Source organism: Apodemus sylvaticus, chromosome 21 (assembly GCF_947179515.1).
Source record: "Apodemus sylvaticus chromosome 21, mApoSyl1.1, whole genome shotgun sequence".
Classification (NCBI taxonomy): Eukaryota; Metazoa; Chordata; class Mammalia; order Rodentia; family Muridae; genus Apodemus; species Apodemus sylvaticus.
Genome location: NC_067492.1, coordinates 58,647,473 through 58,666,682, shown reverse-complemented (window position 1 = coordinate 58,666,682; position 19,210 = coordinate 58,647,473). Strand labels below are relative to the sequence as shown.

Below are 19,210 nucleotides of genomic sequence, written 5' to 3'. Positions count from 1 at the left end.
TCCCAGAATTCTTTCTGCCTTCTGAATGTCTCATCTTGTATTCTACACTTTCCTATAGGCTGTAGTTTTCTTTTAGTAAAATACACAAGATATTCTCTCTACAGTCACTAGCATCCTTAAAACCTTCAACTTCAAATTGTTAATTATTCTAATTCTACTTGTACTTCTAAGGTACCAACACCACCAGCAACATCCTGAGCTTACCATGGCTTTTAAACACTCATGTGTACCTGCTTCTCCTTTCAGGATTTTATTTTGGTAATACTGCCACTCCAGCTGGATGTTAGCACCAGGATGAAAAGGTGACCTTCCTGTGCCATGGTTGCTGACAGAGCCACTGTTTTTCCTGTGAGAAAAAGAAATTGAATTCTTTCTCTAAGTACAAAATGATGTTAAGGTCATGTAATGGATTTTTTCATGGAATTTTAATTATATAACATTTGTTCTTTAATCACTTATGCATTAAATCTTAAAAAGCATCACCATATAACATCACCTAATTTTTTTTAAGACAGGGTCTTCTGAAATTCTCTATGTAGACCACGCTGGCCAGGAATTCACTGATGTTCACCTGATAGGATTAAAAGCATACACCAAGAGTGGCTCCAGCAATGTTTCTGATAAACCGACTCAATCTAAAACAGCACACCCCTTTGGAGCAGATCTCTGCAGATCCACAAAGATGTACTGTCTTATAGTGTTGCTATGCAGACAAATAGATGACAAGTTTTATTGATGATGCTATAACAATTCCTAAAATTTTATCTGTGATTATTAAGTTCTTTAATAGTGGAACTTCTATTAGGTCCTTTTCTGATAGTCAAAACTGCAATGAAAAGTCTGCCAGTCTCCCAAGTGTCACAGTTAAGTGTTGGGGTTCTGTCTAAGCTCCACCCCACACCTACCTGGCAATAGCCAGGTATACCCTGCCCCAGAGATCTGGCCCAGTATAAGAGGGGCTACTTGCTCCTCCTCTTTCTCTTTTTGCTCTCAGCTCTTCCACATTCTCACCTCTCTGCCCCTGGGGCTCTTCCTTCCTCCCTCAATGTGGTCATGGCCGGCCTCCACTCCACTCTCTCTATTCTCTCTCTCTCTGTTCTCTCTCCCTCTCCCTCTCTCTCTCTCTCTCTCTCTGCCTCTCTCTACCACTAACTTCCATCCCCTACTCTGAATAAACTCTATTCTATACCATGCCTGTGTGTGTGTGTGTGTGGTCCCTCAGGCGCAGAGGTGCCCAGGCAAGGACCCGCCTGGACACCTTCCTCCACGCCGCCTACCCACACTCACCTAACCCCCTATACTCTCCCCTTTTAAGCCCTTTCATTAAGTGCTCTTAGATGGCAGCCAGACATTCTCCTACACAGAGCCAAGAGGTTGTAATACAACCAAAGGTCATAAAAAGGGAACTAGGATTTATTATAGGTGTTAGGACAGAAGATAAAATATTGACTGGGTTTATCTATACAAAATTTCACTTATAACTTAGTCATGGTTTTAAACTTCCTATTAACCTGTAGTGAAGACAAATGATAGATGTCTAGCTAGATGATTACTTCTAATGGATATGCATGTAAACATTCTCTTTTGTAAACTTCTTATTTCAATCGGTGATTTGATATTTTGTGTGAACTTATGATGAACTTTGTAACGTGTGATTATGTATTCTGAAAGATGTTTTAAGGGCTGAAGACAAAGAGAAGAGAGAAAAGAAGAATTTAGGCTTGAGGAACAGAGCTGAGAGAAGAACTGAACTGAGGAGAAGTTTTTAGTCATAAGAGAACAAGATTAGAAGGAGAATAGGAGAATGGAGAGTAGAATAACTTAGAAACTATAGGTAACATAAAATAACTAAGAGAACAATGTGCAGGATGCAGAGGGAAAGAAGAAAAAAAAGATGTTGCAGAGAACAGAAGGAGCAGGCAGGCTTCGCCTTGCCATAGGAGAGGACAGGTCCCATGGTAAGGACAAAACGGGCTTAGACTTATTAAAAGAAACAAAGCTTTTTTTTTTTTTTTTTTTTTTTTTTTTTTAACAAACATGGATTTAATTCATAGCATTAAAAGGGTGGAAACTTTTTCCTTCTCAATGCAATAAATATTTTTCATCCAGAATGAGTGAGTTCTTTCTGCACCAGTGCTGGTCTTTTGCTCCATATGCATATGTAAGTATGGATGTGTGTGTAAGTATGTGATTGTGAGAATGTATGCATGTGTGTGTGTTATGGTTTTAAACTTTCTATGAACCTGTAGAGAAGACAAATGATAGATGTCTAGCTAGATAATTACTTCTAATGGATATGCATGTAAACATTCTCTGTTGTAAACTTGTGTTAGTGTGAAATTGTGAGAATGCATGCAAGCTGGGATCAGATGTGCATGTAGGTATGAATTTGTGTGAAAATGTGTAAATGAAATCTCTGTTATGTTTGAAGCTGTGTATAAATTTCTGTGAGATTATGCATATTCACTTATGTAAAAGTTTTTCTTTCTGCAAGTGTTATTCTCTTCTCCTGGTTCAATAGAAGTTTATTGCTTCTAACTTCCACCCTAGACTGACAAGCAAGAGGCATCTGAACAATGGGGAAAAGACTCTAGCAACTAATCCTGTCCTTAATCTCCTGCTGTTTTAGGGTGAAGTGCTAAGTGCCTGAGACTCTCTAGCTTCAGAGGAAAGCAGAAGGCAGGTCAGCTACATTAGCATAGTAACTTAGACTTAGATAAGTAACCCTTTTATTATGCAGCAACTCTAAATTTTCCATAAGACAAAGTCTTACCCCCTCTGATGCACTTCCACCTTCTGCTGCCTCAAGAAGAACCAAGAAGAAAGAAACACCTCTGCTGGGGCTGGCTCCTGACAGAAGACTTATCCACTGTGATGCTTTGAATAAGAATGGCCCTCATAGGCTCATGGGTTTAAATGCTTGTCCCATAGGGAGTGGCACTATTAGGAGGTGTGGTGTTATTATGGCTTCTCCTTTATATAATAGGCTAAACTTATCTTTCTTTCCCTCTCCAATTATTTTTAAATTTTTAGTTTAATTATTTTTATGATTTCCTTCTATTCCCAGGACCCCGGGAAAGACAGAACAAATCATGGTACTCCAAGGTTCAGAATGACTTACAGATAGAAATCCCAAGGGTTTGCTGTTGCATTCAAAGCCCTTCAAGTCCTCTGGAAGGGGTTGTTCTGCTTTCTGTCCATGTTTTCCACCCACATGGGGCTGCCTCCTCTGTCTGCCCACAAGGAGCCTACAGGCACTGACATTCTTCACTTGCTCATTCCTTTTTTCTTCTCCAGCAGGACTCTGTTTCTCCTCTAGGCCCCAAGATGTCCTGTGAAGTCCCCCATCCTCTCCTGCATTCAGTAATTGCCCATCCACTGCACTCTCCTTTCTAACTCCCCCATACAACACTCCGTTTTTGTTCAGTCCTGTTGTGGGTTGGTTAACAATCTGATGTTAATTTTGCTTCCTCAGGAGGGATTGCTGCCCCAGGCTGGCAGTCCAACAAGTGCTGAGGTATGAATCTTCTCCCCATTTTAACTGGTCAATAAAGGATAGAGTCTGGGACTGAGCAGTGGAGGGGAAGGTAGGACTGGAGGTTCAATACTGGGGGCAGGTAGAGAAGGAAAAGAGGACTAGAGGGGAAGGAGAGAGGACACAGGAGGAGAATGCACAATGAGAGAACCATGTAGCCAGGAGATACCACAAGTAGGAAGGGGTCCTTATAGCTGGGGAATAAGTTAGTATCATCTTGTTCCGGCCCAGTCTAGCCATACAGCTTATAATTATAATAGCTAGATTGTGTGTTCTTTTTATAAGGGATTATTGGGCGTGGAAATTCCAGCCACACTTTCCTTTTCAAATTCCAGATGTTCTTTCTTCTACTTTCCTCAAAAGAATTGTTATTTCTTCCTAATTCCACATTGTTTCTCTGTAATTTATAGATGTTTAAAATATTTTTACTAGATCTGGAAAGTCACCAAGTGTTCTGGTTGAAAGAAATAGGCCCCTGTTCAGGTCACAGAGCTTCATAGGAATGAGAAGCTGAACTTACCAAAATAGGCTGCCTTAATAAATCAGCCTGCTCTTAATTTTTTCCTAAACAGAAAGATTTACATATGTACTATTGAACTAGCCTATTAGTGTAGAATCTTATAAATATAAGAAAATCCAGTGTTTTCCAATTAAAACATATCCATCTATTCAAATAGAAATCATTTTATCAGTTTAACATAAGCACTTAATACCATAAATAGATCATATATATCCATTTATAGAAAAAAACACATATATTATAATATGGTATATTTTATACACACACACACACACACACACACACACACACATATGTATTTCATTTAAATCCATTGAGAATGGACTTAAGCTAGTAATGGATCATAGCAGTAGAAATTTTGTCTATACACATTACTTGACATGCAGTACCTCATTTATAATATATAAATAACATCACATTACTTACTAGAAGAACAACGGATAGTGGTGAAGAGATTATGATGACAACAAATTCAGGTTGTGTAATGCAGAAAATTAACCTGTATGCCACACCTGTCCAGGGACCAGGTAACTTCCTGGAATGCTGGAAGTTATAATTCTTAGAAAATCACTAAATCAAATGGGAAAATAATGTCTTATATGTTTGTCCTTATAACCCCCTACAACACATGGTTTTGAGGCTGTTCTCAGCTGGAAAATTGCAGGAAATGGTCCTGAACAAAGTCTTTTCCTTGGTCAATATTTAATATTTAAAGCTAACTTTATATTTGGTCCAAAATGCTGGAGCTGGTTTTTCTGGCCAATCTCAAGGTTATCCGTTGATGTAGAATAGTTTTCATACCATCATCACAATTGTTCACTTGATTACCAAAGACACCTAAGGTCATAGGTAAGGAGTTCTGTTGTCAGGTGAACTGGTACTATAGGAGAATAGCCCCAGTTAAATGACTGTAAAGGATAATGCATGTCAAAATCACTAGAAGTCCAGAGAAAGGGCAAGGCATCGCAGCAGCTCCCTGATCTCTGATCTTGTTGGAAGCCAGAAGTCTGTCTTCTCACTGTGCTTGGCTCTGGATGGCTTTTGTCCAGGGCCAAGAGAACAGCGTCCAAGCTTGATGAGGATGGCTTTAGATAAGCTGTTTTCTGTCATGGACTTTTAAATGCACCTAAGTGAAGAAAACCGCTGCTAAGGGCTCTACTGCAGATATCCACCCATTCCAGGCTCAGTCGGCCAAGCTTAATCCAGCTTTTGATAAGGGATTGTCAAATTTAGTCTCAGAGTCTCAGAGCACACCTGGGGTTTGACAACAGGAGAATGGTCATATAGACAATAAATGTAGCTATATCAGGGTCATGACTTTTAGGCTACCCCAAGAGGTGTGTTACAAAATAACACATAAGGCAAATGGCCCTGAAGGCAACCCCCTGGTGCATTGTTTATTTTGAATAAAAATAACAATGCCTCTTCTTGCTTGTGAATTACTGTGTCAGGCTCTTAGCCATCCTCTCTCTGCATATAGTAGACTGCAGATTTAGTAATTCATTTTAATAGATTCCCACTACCTTCGAATCCATTTCTGTTACAAAAATAAAAGACATGTGTAGAAGCCTTCCCATCCTAGAGCTGAGCATGGGCTTCTCTCCCTTATTCCCAGAAACGAGCCTGTCTTACACCCTGTTGCTCAGCACAATGCAGAGCAACTGTGAAGGATCTTATCGATATCTGATAAATAAATGAATGGCTGAGATTTCACATTCTGAATTCTATGGACTGACTCCAGGGAATGAGGAGCTTATTTCCTCTTCTTATGAGCAGTAATTTTTTTAAAAAAAAGTTTTTCAATTCTCAAATTACAAGCTTCATACATTGTAAATTTCAAAATACTCCATATGGTATAAAGCTCTTTTCAAAAGATACAGAATACATTTTAGAGTAAAATTAACCAAAGTGAGGCTTGAAATGGGCAAAGCTGTGCAGAGAGCTAGCAAGAGTGTCACCAGAGCAGGAAGGGCATGCAGATTGTCATCTGAGGGAGCTCACAGGGAAACTGGCCGCCCCTTAGCAACATCTGCAAAGGAAGGGAAGAAAATACCCTGTGACATCACAGGCTCCTAAAACAGCTAGGGTGTTCTAGAGGTGTGTGATGTCATGACGGCCTGTGCTGGCCTCGTTTATCTACCTGGGTCATTTGAACAAAACACTCCCTGGCTTGGCTTTGTTGTGACTAGAATTTGGAACCAACCCCCTGGCTCTGCCCCCACGGTTTTTGCTTCTGCGGCATAGTGTGGGAATGTAGGGACACAGACAGAATCCTGTGGCAATCAAGGATAGACTGTTCCTTCTCTGAGCCATAGGCTTCCCTAGGAAGGAGCCTTGGCCAAGTGTTTGTATGTCTCTAGAACCAAGTATAGCGTCTGGCAACCAGCAGGCTTTTGTGAATAAATGACAAATCACAGAGACACATTATGGGAAACACAGGGCTTTTGTGTAACCCGTCCGGCGGGTCAGTTATTCCAGGGTTCTGAAAGGTTGCTACCTGCGGGTCAAAAGGGGGGAGAGAAGGAGGGAGGCCAAGCACCAAGAACGGCAAGTCACTCTGGGTTGTGTCAAAGCCTCGTTTAATGTTCTGGGGTACACATGTTTTAAGGCTTTCAGGAGGGGCGTACCCCAAGGCAAGGACAAAGAAAGGAAGGGCAATCTAGCAGTTTAGCAGGAAGAGATAAGGGTCCTCCGGTGGAGACAACAGGTGTTTGCACAGGCTGGAGCCTGCCGCAGTTATCTCAGGACTTCCTTCCACCGCAATTAGGCGGGTGATGATGCAGGCAGGACCATTCTGCAGTTATCTCGAGACAATGGCTAAACCAATGCCCACGGGAGAGGCTCCAGTTAATTGTTCTTGTATTTTAGCAGCCACCACCTTAGGGCCATGAGTAAGCAATAGTCCGAATAGCTCAGGATGGCTTCCCACATCTCCTCCTTTTTTCTTTCTTAAGTTGGGGGGTGGCTATGGAAAGAGGGTCGGCAGAGAGCCTGTTTTAGGCTATGTGGTTTTGCCCCCACGTCCAGCACCGCAGTAACTAGGCCCTTTTAGATCCTAGTAGGGCAGGGCCTCTGCCTTAGGCTATGTAAGTTGCATCCACTCCTGGCATCACATCCCACTCCAATGGCTTAATCAGGCCCTTGGTGGGTGTGACGGGCATCCTGGTAGCGGACTCACAATAATCCCGTCATGGAGTCACCCTGCAGCCAAGAGGCGGTGTGCATCTGGCTCGTGGCACCACAATATTTCCCGTCATTGGCTACTCCACAGCTTATGGCCCTCAGCCACTATTAGGAGCCGGAGGTCACCCTCTCTGGCATTGACGTTTCTACTGCTTAGGAACCAAGAAAGCTCTTTGCCTGCAGCAAGGGTAGAGAACTGAAGGCCGATGGTTGCTACCTCCACGTCTGTCAAGGCAGAATCAATCTGTGATTTAACAAAACTGGTTAATCTGTTAAAGGCCCAGGGGCCAAATGACAAAAGAAACAAAAGACCCAGGAGGGGCCCCAAAAGGCTGGAGAGCAAGGTGGAAAGCCAGGGTGAAATCTCAGCATCAGCATACTCTGGCAGCTAGCATGTTCCTTCAGCATCCTGTAGAAAGAACACAAACATAACTCTTCTCTACACTTAGAGTTCCCTGGCATTAAAAATTTTAAAGTATATAGAGATGTTATTCTCCCCTCTTTTATTATAAAAATATTGCAAAGTTCTATGGGCTTGTTCTATAATATCTTGTCTTTGTGAATTATGAGGAATCTCAGTAATATGACCAATATCAAATTGTTAATAAGACATCTCAAATGACTGATTATAATAATCAGTTATAATATTTGTCTTAATCTGATTTGGAACATTTAATATTAAAAATAACATATGTAATGCCTAATTTTATTTTTTATTTTGTTTCTTATGTTAAAACAGTTATAACTAGAAAGCTTGAAAAGCTGTCAATAGTCGTATGTCTATTTTTGATTAATTTTTTGAATTGTATTTGTATAAATAATTGTAAAAGTTAAGAATTAGTATCATTAAAAAGAAACAACTTTAAGCAATTGCAAGCCATGAGCTATATATGTATATTATTAATATAAAAATCAAAAGTTTGATTTTTAACATTTTAAAAGAACAGCTACAGCACCCAGTTCAATTATCTGTGCTGAAGCAAGGGGACACTCAAAAGAATAAGCATGTGATCTAATTATATGAGCTTTACTCCCATAGTAGATGCATTTTTATAGGATGCATGTATAAATCTATAACAATATAAAAACATGTATAGAGGCAAATTTTTAACAATTTATCTTTTAGATAACAATTATTAATTTTGTCAAAAAGTCTTGTCATGTAATAGATTAATGATTAATAATAATCAATTTGATTGCTGTTTAAAATAAGGAACAAACATTTTATCATGCTCTTAAAACATTCTTTTTTTAAAAAATATTTTTATGATTTTGTAACTTTTTATTATTATATCAAATCTTTATTGGAGGATGTCAAAACCTTATTTGGAGAGATTTTATATTAATGTTCTCTTTGTTAAGGAATGGAAGTGAACATATATCATCAACTGTTGACAAATACTTATGGTAGCTTTCTCCAAGTTATGTCTCTCAGTATTTGTTTTGCATCTATCTTGAGGACATCAGAAGCTTAAATGACGAACTTAAAGCAGTGTCTTAGGCAAAATATTTATCTTAACACCTTTTGAAAATCATTTTCTTAAAAAATTTAAACGCCCAATGTTAAGAGCAAGCCATTTCTTGAGGAATAACCTTCTAATGAAAATCTTAAATCTATAATAATTTTGTATGTAGTAGGCAGGCCAAAATTTTAGATCTAAGTTTGAACTTCATTTTGAACCACATCTGTATGGATCTGTTAAAAATGTTCTTTTGGCCAGAAACTCTCTAAGTGAGGCCTGCAAGACAAAACTGCATCTCTCAAGCCTCTGCAGCTTTGAGCAGCTTTGAGGCAGCTCTGAGCTTTGTATTAACTCAAATGTAAATCTCCTGATCTGAGTTTGTTATCTCTAAGGCCAGACCTACACCCACCGGTCCTGTAAAGAGTAACCTGTAATCAGACCCTATTGTATAGAGGTCAAATAACAAAAGGAACCTGAGACTGAAGAACACACACACACAGAGTTGGTCATCTCTGAGTCCATACTCGCCCAGCCCCGATGTTCACTTCACTAGGCCACAGGCTCTAACACCTCACTTTATTACAGATAATCATGGTGGCTCAAGCCTTTAATCTCAGCAATCAGATCTCCACTTTCTGGGTCAGCATGATCTGTGGAGTGAAAAGAAACAGATGGAGAAAAACTCAATATTTCTTTGTTAGAACAGTTATTGTAAGTTTTAAGGAATATAATAGCTTGACATTCAAAGTCTGGTTCACTATCACCTTTCTCATATGTCTAAGCCAATGCTTCCTAATGAGTTCTTCCTTCTCCATGACTGCCCCCCATCCCTGGATGTTTTGTAGTGAATGTGTGTGTGTGTGTGTGTGTGTGTGTGTGTGTGTGTGTGTGTGTCTATGTGTGTGTGTGCTCTCACATGCACACAGGACTACCATCACTGGAGGATTAAATATAAACAAACAAGACAAGAAAGCTGGAGGAACGATAGAAATAGCCGAATATTTTCTTTTTTCTTTTCATAGGAAGAAAAAAGAAAAAGAGAGCTGCCACTGCAGCAACATCTGCCACCATCATCTTCACCACCACCACCAACAACAACAACAAAAGATACTTGTCAATCTCCTTTTATTATAATAATTAAAATTTAAAATTGTGTGTGCTTGTGGGAGATCTATAGCACAACCCTCACAGGAGGATTAAATAAAATTAACCAAGAGATCCAAGGCTACATAATAAAAATGCTAAAACATAGATGATAGACAGACAGATAGACATATAAACAGAGACAGACAGAGATAGACAGAAAAAGAAGAGAGGAAAAGGACAGAGCATAAGAAGGCTAACGACTCATAATGGCCCCTCAAAAACAAGGAAGGCTGGAGAGAGAGGTCAACCTCCTTATGATAATTAAGGCAAAATCAAAAGAAAAAGTGAAATGAAACAAAACAAACCTAGCCGAATATTTTATTTTTCTTCAGATATTAAAAATCTTTTTAAAAAGCACACAATCATCCAAAAGGAAGAGAGAGAGACAGAGACAGAGAGACATAGTGAGAGAGAGAGATGAAAAGATCTATTTTTTTTTTTACCACTTTTTATTGTAATAAGAAAGTAATGACTTTAAAAATTAAAGCTGGCCCATCTTACTTTAACACTCATTAATACAATTTATTCTGTTGAGTAAGACAGGGATACGTGGTCAACACTACCATAATTTAATAAGAAATTTAAAAAAAACCAAGAAAACAGCCACTAAACTGCTTGAACTCATTATGGTTTTTATTATTAAAAAAGAAGGAACAAAATAAAGGTTAATGGTTGTATTTTCTAATTGTTAATAAATAATCATTAAATATTAAAAATCGGTCCACTTTTCTAAAAAAAAAAAATTGGTCCATCTTATTATTCACTGTTGTATCATGAGTACTGTACTAAAAACAAATTTTGGCTTTAATAAAAAGGACAACTTGTCAACTAGGAATCAAGGTGACATGGAGAACAGAATACCAACTTCACCATTGCCCTAATGCTAGAGACCAAGAATGATATACACAACAACCAGGCAACTAGCTGACAATCCTCTTAGGAAAAGAAAAGTTAAGGAAAATGGCCAACTTAAACCTCATTTAAATAAAGAAAAAAAAAAAGTCCAGATTTGACATCTGGTAGACCTGGGGTGGAGGAAATTATGATCCAGATGGGCAGAAATCTGGCCAACATAGTAACATACTGGGCTGGAGAGATCTCTCAAAGGTTAAGAGCACTGACTGTTCTTCTGAAGGTCCTGAGTTCAAATCCCAGGAACCACATGATGGCTCACAACCATCTGTAATGAGATCTGACACCCTCTTCTGGAGCATCTGAGGATAGCTACAGTGTACTTACATATAATAAATAAATGAGTGTTTTTAAAAAAATAAAATTAAATTAAATAAATAAATAAAAAACATAGCAAAATACAAGACAGAAGGAGGCAGGGGTGGGGGTGGGGAGACTGATTGCCTCTCATTGCCTTTCCCCTACCCAACATGTACCATATTATCATCATGCTTTGAGGGAATATAGAGAGTGGAGAAAGTGCCTGCTGCCAGAGATCCGCACATCCCATCTAGATGGACACCAAGCCTAGGAAGCTAAGGTTCCCACAATTCTCCAGTGCCCCAGGATGAAACACAGAGATGGGTTGGGGTTGGGGCACAAGAAACACGAGGACCATGTCCTTCCATGAGCAGACTAGCACCTCTGCCCACAAGACACTGTGTTATTCCCAGCTTGAAGGAACTAGCTATCCATCCCTCCAGGACAAAGAGAAACCTCAAGCAAGGTGTGAGGGCTGGAGACCAGAGAGGCATAGGTTTTATCCCTCACCTTCTCCCTTGCCTGCACCTCTGAAAGGATGCTCTTGGCTATGGTAGGATAGGAGTGATAAATGACACTCAGCTCCACCTACAACTCCCCTACCACCGCTAAACTTAAACATGCTTGTACAAGACCAGTGGATAGCAGAAGTGGCAGCCACAGGAAACAGTCCACATGGTTCCTCTGAAGGAGGAGCAGGGGAAGCAGTATTGGTAGCTAGAGAAGACCAGAAAGGGAGACCCCATTGCCACCTTGTACAAAGGTATGCTTAAGAAACTAACCATAAACAATGAAGCAAGGCCTAAACAAGTTAAGAAAGTTACCCCATGATCTACTGACAAAAATCACTAAATCTCAAAATATTCTGAAAACAGATAACAGCTAATAAAAGCCTTAGAAAACTTGAAAAACTCATTATATATATAAAGTATAAATGTGTGCCTACAATTATGCTTCCCAATACACTGTGTAAGCAGATGATTACAATCAAGAAAGACTAATTCCAGAAAAGAAATCCAGATGCCCAGACTCTGTTTTGCCTCATCTGGGTCTTTTATAAAATAATCCCAGTGTTTTATATCTGACAAAACAGGGAACCAAAGTAACTTGGATAAAACCAAACTCTAGATCCTTTCTACTGTGCTATAGATCAGTCTTCTGGTAAATGCTTCTCTAAAAGAATGATTTTTTTTTTAAAGATGTGTGGTTTTAACAGTTTATTCCACAAGGAAACCAATGAGAAACGATTCCCAATTTCTTTCAAATTGTAATGCAAGGTAATAAAAACACATAAAGGTCTTATGAATGTGAAGAGACTAGTTTTCTAAGACAGCTATGAAAATATTTCTTCTAAAAAACAAGTTCACTCAAATGAGGCATTTAGATTCTGGTTCCAAAAGAGGTTGTGTCCTTTCTTAAATCAGGGTTTCCCTACTCTGTAGCCTTCCCTTGAAAATACTGTTCTCCTGGTGCTATCTCCCAAAGGCTGGGATTAGGTACCACCGTGTCTACCTTTAAATTCTTAAAAATACTGAAGAACACAAACTTCAGTGTCTTCACTGTGACATAAGCCAAATGGCTAATAGCTTATTTAGTTAATACGAAAACAATTCACACCATGCTTTACAATCCCAATCTAAATTTATACACAGTAGATTGGGTTTCAGGAAAACACCATCATCCAATTCCAGAAAACATAACTATGCACTGGTCATCTGCTCAGATTTAGATTTTGTTGTGATTCAAGTTGTCACTTGTAGAAGTTTGGACCTAGGTCTTCTTCCCAGCCCCATGCTCCCAGAAATAAAACTCAGACTCAAAATATGTATACTTACAAATATCTTGGCCTTATAGCTAGTCTTCTCTGACTAGGCCATAGTGCATTATAACCCACTTACTCAAATCTACTTTCTGACACATGACTACTTACCTGGGCTCAGGTACCATGTGTCAGTCTCGTCATATTTTCCCAGGAAAATATCTCATCCCTGGCTCTATCCCAGAATTCTTTCTGCCTTCTGAATGTCTCATTTTGTATTCTACACTTTCCTATAGGCTGTAGTTTTCTTTTAGTAAAATACACAAGATATTCTCTCTACAGTCACTAGCATCCTTAAAACCTTCAACTTCAAATTGTTAATTATTCTAATTCTACTTGTACTTCTAAGGTACCAACACCACCAGCAATATCCAGAAGCCACCCAGAGGTTACTATGGCTTTTAAACACTCATGTGTACCTGCTTCTCCTTTCAGGATTTTATTTTGGTAATACTGCCACTCCAGTTGGATGTTAGCACCACGATGAAAAGGTGACCTTCCTGTGCCATGGTTGCTGACAGAGCCACTGTTTTTCCTGTGAGAAAAAAAAATTGAATTGTTTCTCTACGTACAAAAGGATGTTAAGGTCATTTAATGGAAATTTTTCATGCAATTTTAATTATATAATATTTGTTCTTTAATCACTTATGCATTAAATCTTAAAAAGCATCACCATATAACATCACCTAATGTTTTTTAAGACAGGGTCTTCTGAAATTCTCTATGTAGACCACGCTGGCCAGGAACTCACTGATGTTCACCTGCTAGGATTAAAAGCATGCACCACGCATGGCTCCAGCAATGTTTCTGTAAACCGACTCAATCTAAAATCAGCAGAGTCAGTTTTCCATGGCTTTTCATTTCTTACAATGAAAAGCAGACAACTCAGATCCCAGGCTCAAATTGTAGGAATAGACAACAAAACAAAAACTTTAAACAGACTTTTACAATTCGGATATAAATACGTTTATCCTCCCATTTTATTTTTTTTTAATTTTATAGCAATAGAAACAAACTGGAGATTCATGCACAGCAATGAAAATCTGATGTTTAACATATAACCAAATGAGAATTTCAGACCCCCAGATTTTGCTTTGGTTAAGAACATTACTTTAATGTATCATTTCCTTTTATGTATAAAATTACAAGACAACAATAATGTTGTAAAACTGATGTGCAAGTAAAACACCACAGGCTTAGAGGGCAGGAGACTCAGAACAAAGAAACACATAACACAGAAAGTCTTCTTGCCTCTCCATATAAACTAGAAAAAAGAACAATTTACTAGAAGGTAAGTTGTCCCAAGGCTAAAACTAATTCTTTCAAATTCAAAATAATACTTTTCAGAGCTAAGTCACAACTACCTAGGACAAAAATAAAGCCTTGTTGGGAATCTAGAATTTTCTAGGATTTTCACATAAGAGAAAAACTGACTTTAAAAAGAAAACACTATTGTAGGTTTCTTGTCAAGAAAGAAATAAGGAAAAATCCTAAATAAATGTTTCAATACTAGTAAGTAGTACACATATAAACCTAAAATTTCATTAAAAAAAAAAAGCAGACTGCCCAGATGACTCACCTCTAGAGTATAAAATTATCAAAACCCAAAGATTAGTATGTTTACCTACATTCATAGAGGAGAGTTACTTCAACAGAAGAACAGAAAGTCTGAAGACACAGGATAACAGAAATTTTCCCTTAACAAACAATAAAAAAATATGAAAAATATCCAGAAAATATCCTCATCTATTTGAGATAATACAGTCCTCAATTTAAGATACTCTTCTCTGTATATTTCAGCTTACACCAAGCAGTAGTTTTCTAATTTTCCTACACTTATGAATATAGGCTCCAGCCAATTTGAACAAAGGAATAGATTTGACTAAGAAAAATCATAATACATTCCAAAGAATACATTGTTATCAATTCACACACACACACACACACACACACACACATTGATATGTATCAACTTTCTTAAAACAAACAAGAATACAGACCTTTGAGATCTGTTATATTTCTTATAGCCCCTGAGACAAAGAAGCCATCAATATCAACATGCCTTACAGAGCTCTGCTGTCTGGGCCAGCTCAATTTGCCTAAAAGGAAAAAAGAACATTCAAACCCAAACTAATACTTATCATTTAAAACAAATTAGTTAATTTTAGAAATCACATTCAAGAAGAATGGTATCATAACATAATATAGAATATACTATGGACTGTATACCACCTTAATAGATGAATTTCAGTTTCTCTAGTTATCTGATAGAATTTTAAATCACTTCTAACAACACCATGGTATTCTTTCTTATTCTATTTTCTAATTGTCTTCTTTTAAAATTTAATTTTACAAGATAAATTTGATTATTTGTAACAATTTTGGTATGTGTAGTTTCACATACTTAGCTTTAATAAGCTCCATTCTGCACAACTCTACAAACTTTATTTAATGAAACAACAATAACAATGGCTACTGCCTCCCAGTGTTCTTGATAAGTATTAAAACAAAGAGGTTTACAGGGGGATAGATTAATTCTCACAGCACTATGGAAAACATTACTACTACCCCCACCTTTTATAGACTAGTAATTTAAGTCCCACAGCTGATGAATGCCCAAATTGCAATTTAACTCCAGTCTGCTTGATTTCCAACTTTTTAGGCTATCATACTACTCTTCTAATTAGACATATTTCAAAAAGTCCACAGAAAAAAACAAAAATCTACATACAAAGGGAATTTTTCTTTCACCATTAGATGTTACTAGTTCTGCAGCACGTTTATTGCATTTATGGAGCTGAAAGTTAATATTATCTCGTAAGGACAATTACTGACTTAGAAAAACCAGAGATTGTTTATAAGGATTATTATAATCCAACTATTAGGATAATATTACTTTATAATAATTTATTACAAATACCCCTCATGGTGTTCCAAAATATAATAGTACAGGTCCTAAATCTAAGAATCTAAACTCTAAGAACTTTCTAAGCTTATAAGAAGTTCTGATTTCAAAGAATATGCTTGCGTATCAGCTTTAAACAACAAAACAAAACAAAATAAAAAACTTACTCCGGAACAACTGAGCCACTTCACGTACTAACTGTGAGGCGATTGTCTAGTCCCACTAGGTGCAAGGCACTGAACCTTTCTCCTTGCTGCTTTTAAGCAGATGTATGCTGGGCATCACTGATTCCTGTCGTTCCTCTTGCAGAGAGGAAATAGGCAAGAAAGGCAAACACCCATGCATGTTCCTGTCGCAGAAAGTGGCAGAGCAAGGACTCAGATCCAGGCTACACTAAATCAAACTCTTGCCATTCTCTATGTAAATTTCACTAATCATGATCTTTCTTTTGTAGAACAAGGTATCAAACTCAGGGCCTTGAATATGTAAGGCAAACAACAATCACAATTCTACTGTTCAAAGTACTATGAAACAGAAGGTAAACAACCTAAAAAATGTTAAATATTTAAGGGGCACAGAAGATTTAAATAAAATGCCTATCACATGGTTTCTTACAACATATAAATTTAAAAATTTACTCCCATTCATTGACCTAACTCATAATAGTATTCTAAAGCTTTCAAGATCAAGTGACCTTTGGTTAAAAAAAAAAACAAGAAACAAATAACAGATGGCATTATTATGAAATATTCCAAACTACTGGCTAAAAGCCTTTTTAGATATACAAACAAATAACATAAGAGCAACAAACATTCACATAGAAAGACCCTGCAACTTTCTAAAACCCCATTAGCATCTCCCTCTTTATGCCTCCCTTTCCACAGTTATAAAGATTACTATCATATAATCTTGAACCTTACTTTTTGCCCACAAAAAAAAAGAGACCAAAACCTTTGTCAAAATAACTGAACTAGAATCTAGTTTAAGTAACAACTATCACAAAACAGCTTCCTGTTGGATTGGGATGACAAGTGTTAGCCACACACACAAATGAGACAATCTACATAGATGTTAAAACAATCTCCCTAAGTTTACCACTGTGGTTACAACAGTTCTATTTCAATGTTAATTTTTAAGAGTGCACTATTGAAACAGCCTTCTAGAAAATCTCAATTACCCTTACCAATCAGCATCATTCTCACAGGAGATTAGGAACGGAATATAAAATGTCACGTTTATACAGCTCATAAATTCAGCTGTTTATAAAGTCCCCATGAAGAAGGAAAGCTTGGAATCCCAGTGCATACAGCACTGAAATGACCTGACATTTTGAGGTAGCCACAGTTAAGTTTAATGGGAAACATAGTAGCAAAGTTTTCAGTTATAGTTACTGTAACTTATATAACCTAACATTCCTAGAGGATTTTTATATTAAGAAGTTTGGAATCATTAGAATACCAGTAAGAACATCAGAATGAAAGCATCAAGTAGAACTGTTTTGAAGAAAGCAATTTTAGTACCTACCTGTGTCAGGTACAAGGGAAGACCAGCCTGTTTTTATTTTGTTCCAAATCAGAGGAAGCTTGCCTGTTAAGATAAAGGATTGAGCAGGAAGTGAAGATCCACTTAAATATATTTAAAGTGCAAATTTACTAGGTATCACCAAACACCCAGAAGTCAACAAAATGATGTATTTAAAAAAAATCAAGCCAGGTGCAGGACTTAAACCACAGCACTCAGAGACTGAGGGCAGGCAGATCTCTGTGAGTTCGAGGGTAACCTGGTCTACAAAGTGAGTTCCAGGACAGTCAGGGCTATACAGAAAACCCTGACTCAAAACCAAAACAAAATTCTGACAGTTGCTTTAGTGTTGAACCATTATGACTCTAGATATCAATAGTAGCATATCCGACAAACACATATGCATGTATTACTGGCAAGAAAATACACTGTTAACAAAACATGTCTATGCTGCTACAGCAGACTAGACAAAGGCATATTTGGAAAACAGCTGTGTAAGAAATATAGTAAAACACACATTTAAATAACTAACACTATTTGGATTTGTATTAAAGAGTCAGACCACACAAGCAGACCATCATGTACTTAGGTGATGCCATGTGAACCTTCTCTCTATTTTAATTAGTCAATCAAAGGTTAGAGTCTATGATTGGGTAGTGGAGGGGAAAGGTGGGACTGGAGGCTCAAAGGGGGGCAGGTCGAGGAAGAAAAAGAGAGAAGGAAGAGGAGAGGAGGAAGCCACTATGGACCACGTGGATGGGAGAAAGCACAAATCTTAGTGATTGGGAAGTAAGTATTTTGCCAATGAAGACATATGACTTATAATTAAAATATTTGGATTATGTGTCATTTATATGGGCTATAAGGGTTGGAAATTTTAGCAACAAATTCGTGCACCTTATATCCAGCTTAGAACTGAACTAAATTGAGAGGAAAATCCAGCCCCCTATATCCTAAACAACCAGAGGTAACAACGCAGCCCTGAGCTGGGCCACAAGGTGGCGCCAATGTCACAGCATAGTTGGGGTTCCCTGAGCCTGAGAAAAATTCAAGGACCCAAAATCAATGCTGCCTGAAAAGCAACATTCACAGCTGAAGATCAGCAATTGAACAACAACAGCTATCTTTCCAGAGCTTTCTTCACAGACACAGCAGACTGATCTAGGCATTTCAGCCGCAAGCCAAACTTCCCCTGCAGCTTTCGAATTTCCAATATCCCCCCACCACACTTCTAAACAGGGCACAGGACAGACAAACCAGCTCTCCCAAATGCTTACACTGCAGGCTGCCTAATATCAACACACATGCTGAAGGCTATAAGCCAGACAAAAGATCCAGAGGGCAAAAAAACACAAAAGCCAAGGATCTTTGTGTGGTCAGCCCCTCCCTACTAATTAAAGACCAATAATAAATACTAGTAAAGACTAATAAAAAGGCCAATAATAAATACTAATAAAAAACTAATAATAAAAGAACCACAATTTTCTAAATCCAACACCAGAGGGAAACAAACATACCAAATAATAAGACCAAATATTAAGAAATAAATAGTAATTAGGGAAATGACCCCCTTCACAATAGCCACAAACAATATAAAGTATCTTGGGGTGACTCTTACCAAACATGTGAAAGATCTGTATGACAAGAACTTCAAGACTCTGAAGAAGGAAATGGAAGAAGACCTCAAAAAATGGGAAAACCTCCCATGCTCATGGATCGGCAGAATCAATATAGTTAAAATGGCCATTTTGCCTAAAGCACTATACAGATTCAATGCAATACCCATCAAAATCCCAACTCAATTCTTCACAGAGCTAGAAAGAGCAATTATCAAATTCATCTGGAACAACAAAAAACCCAGGATAGCTAAAACTATTCTCAGCAACAAAAGGAAATCTGGGGGAAT

The 19,210-nt window shown here is 37.9% G+C and overlaps 1 protein-coding gene across 3 annotated transcripts in view; it reads right to left on the bottom strand.

The window, feature by feature from the left end:
- Window positions 1-19,210, bottom strand: part of LOC127671895 (uncharacterized) — a 172,976-nt gene that overhangs the window by 6,760 nt on the left and 147,006 nt on the right. For all 3 annotated transcript variants that reach the window (XM_052166987.1, XM_052166985.1, XM_052166986.1), the window contains 3 exons: window positions 17,308-17,370; window positions 14,941-14,977; window positions 231-346 (listed from right to left, as the gene is read on the bottom strand). In XM_052166987.1, the coding sequence (XP_052022947.1) occupies window positions 231-346; window positions 14,941-14,977; window positions 17,308-17,370 (216 nt within the window). The remainder of the gene's footprint in view (window positions 1-230; window positions 347-14,940; window positions 14,978-17,307; window positions 17,371-19,210) is intronic.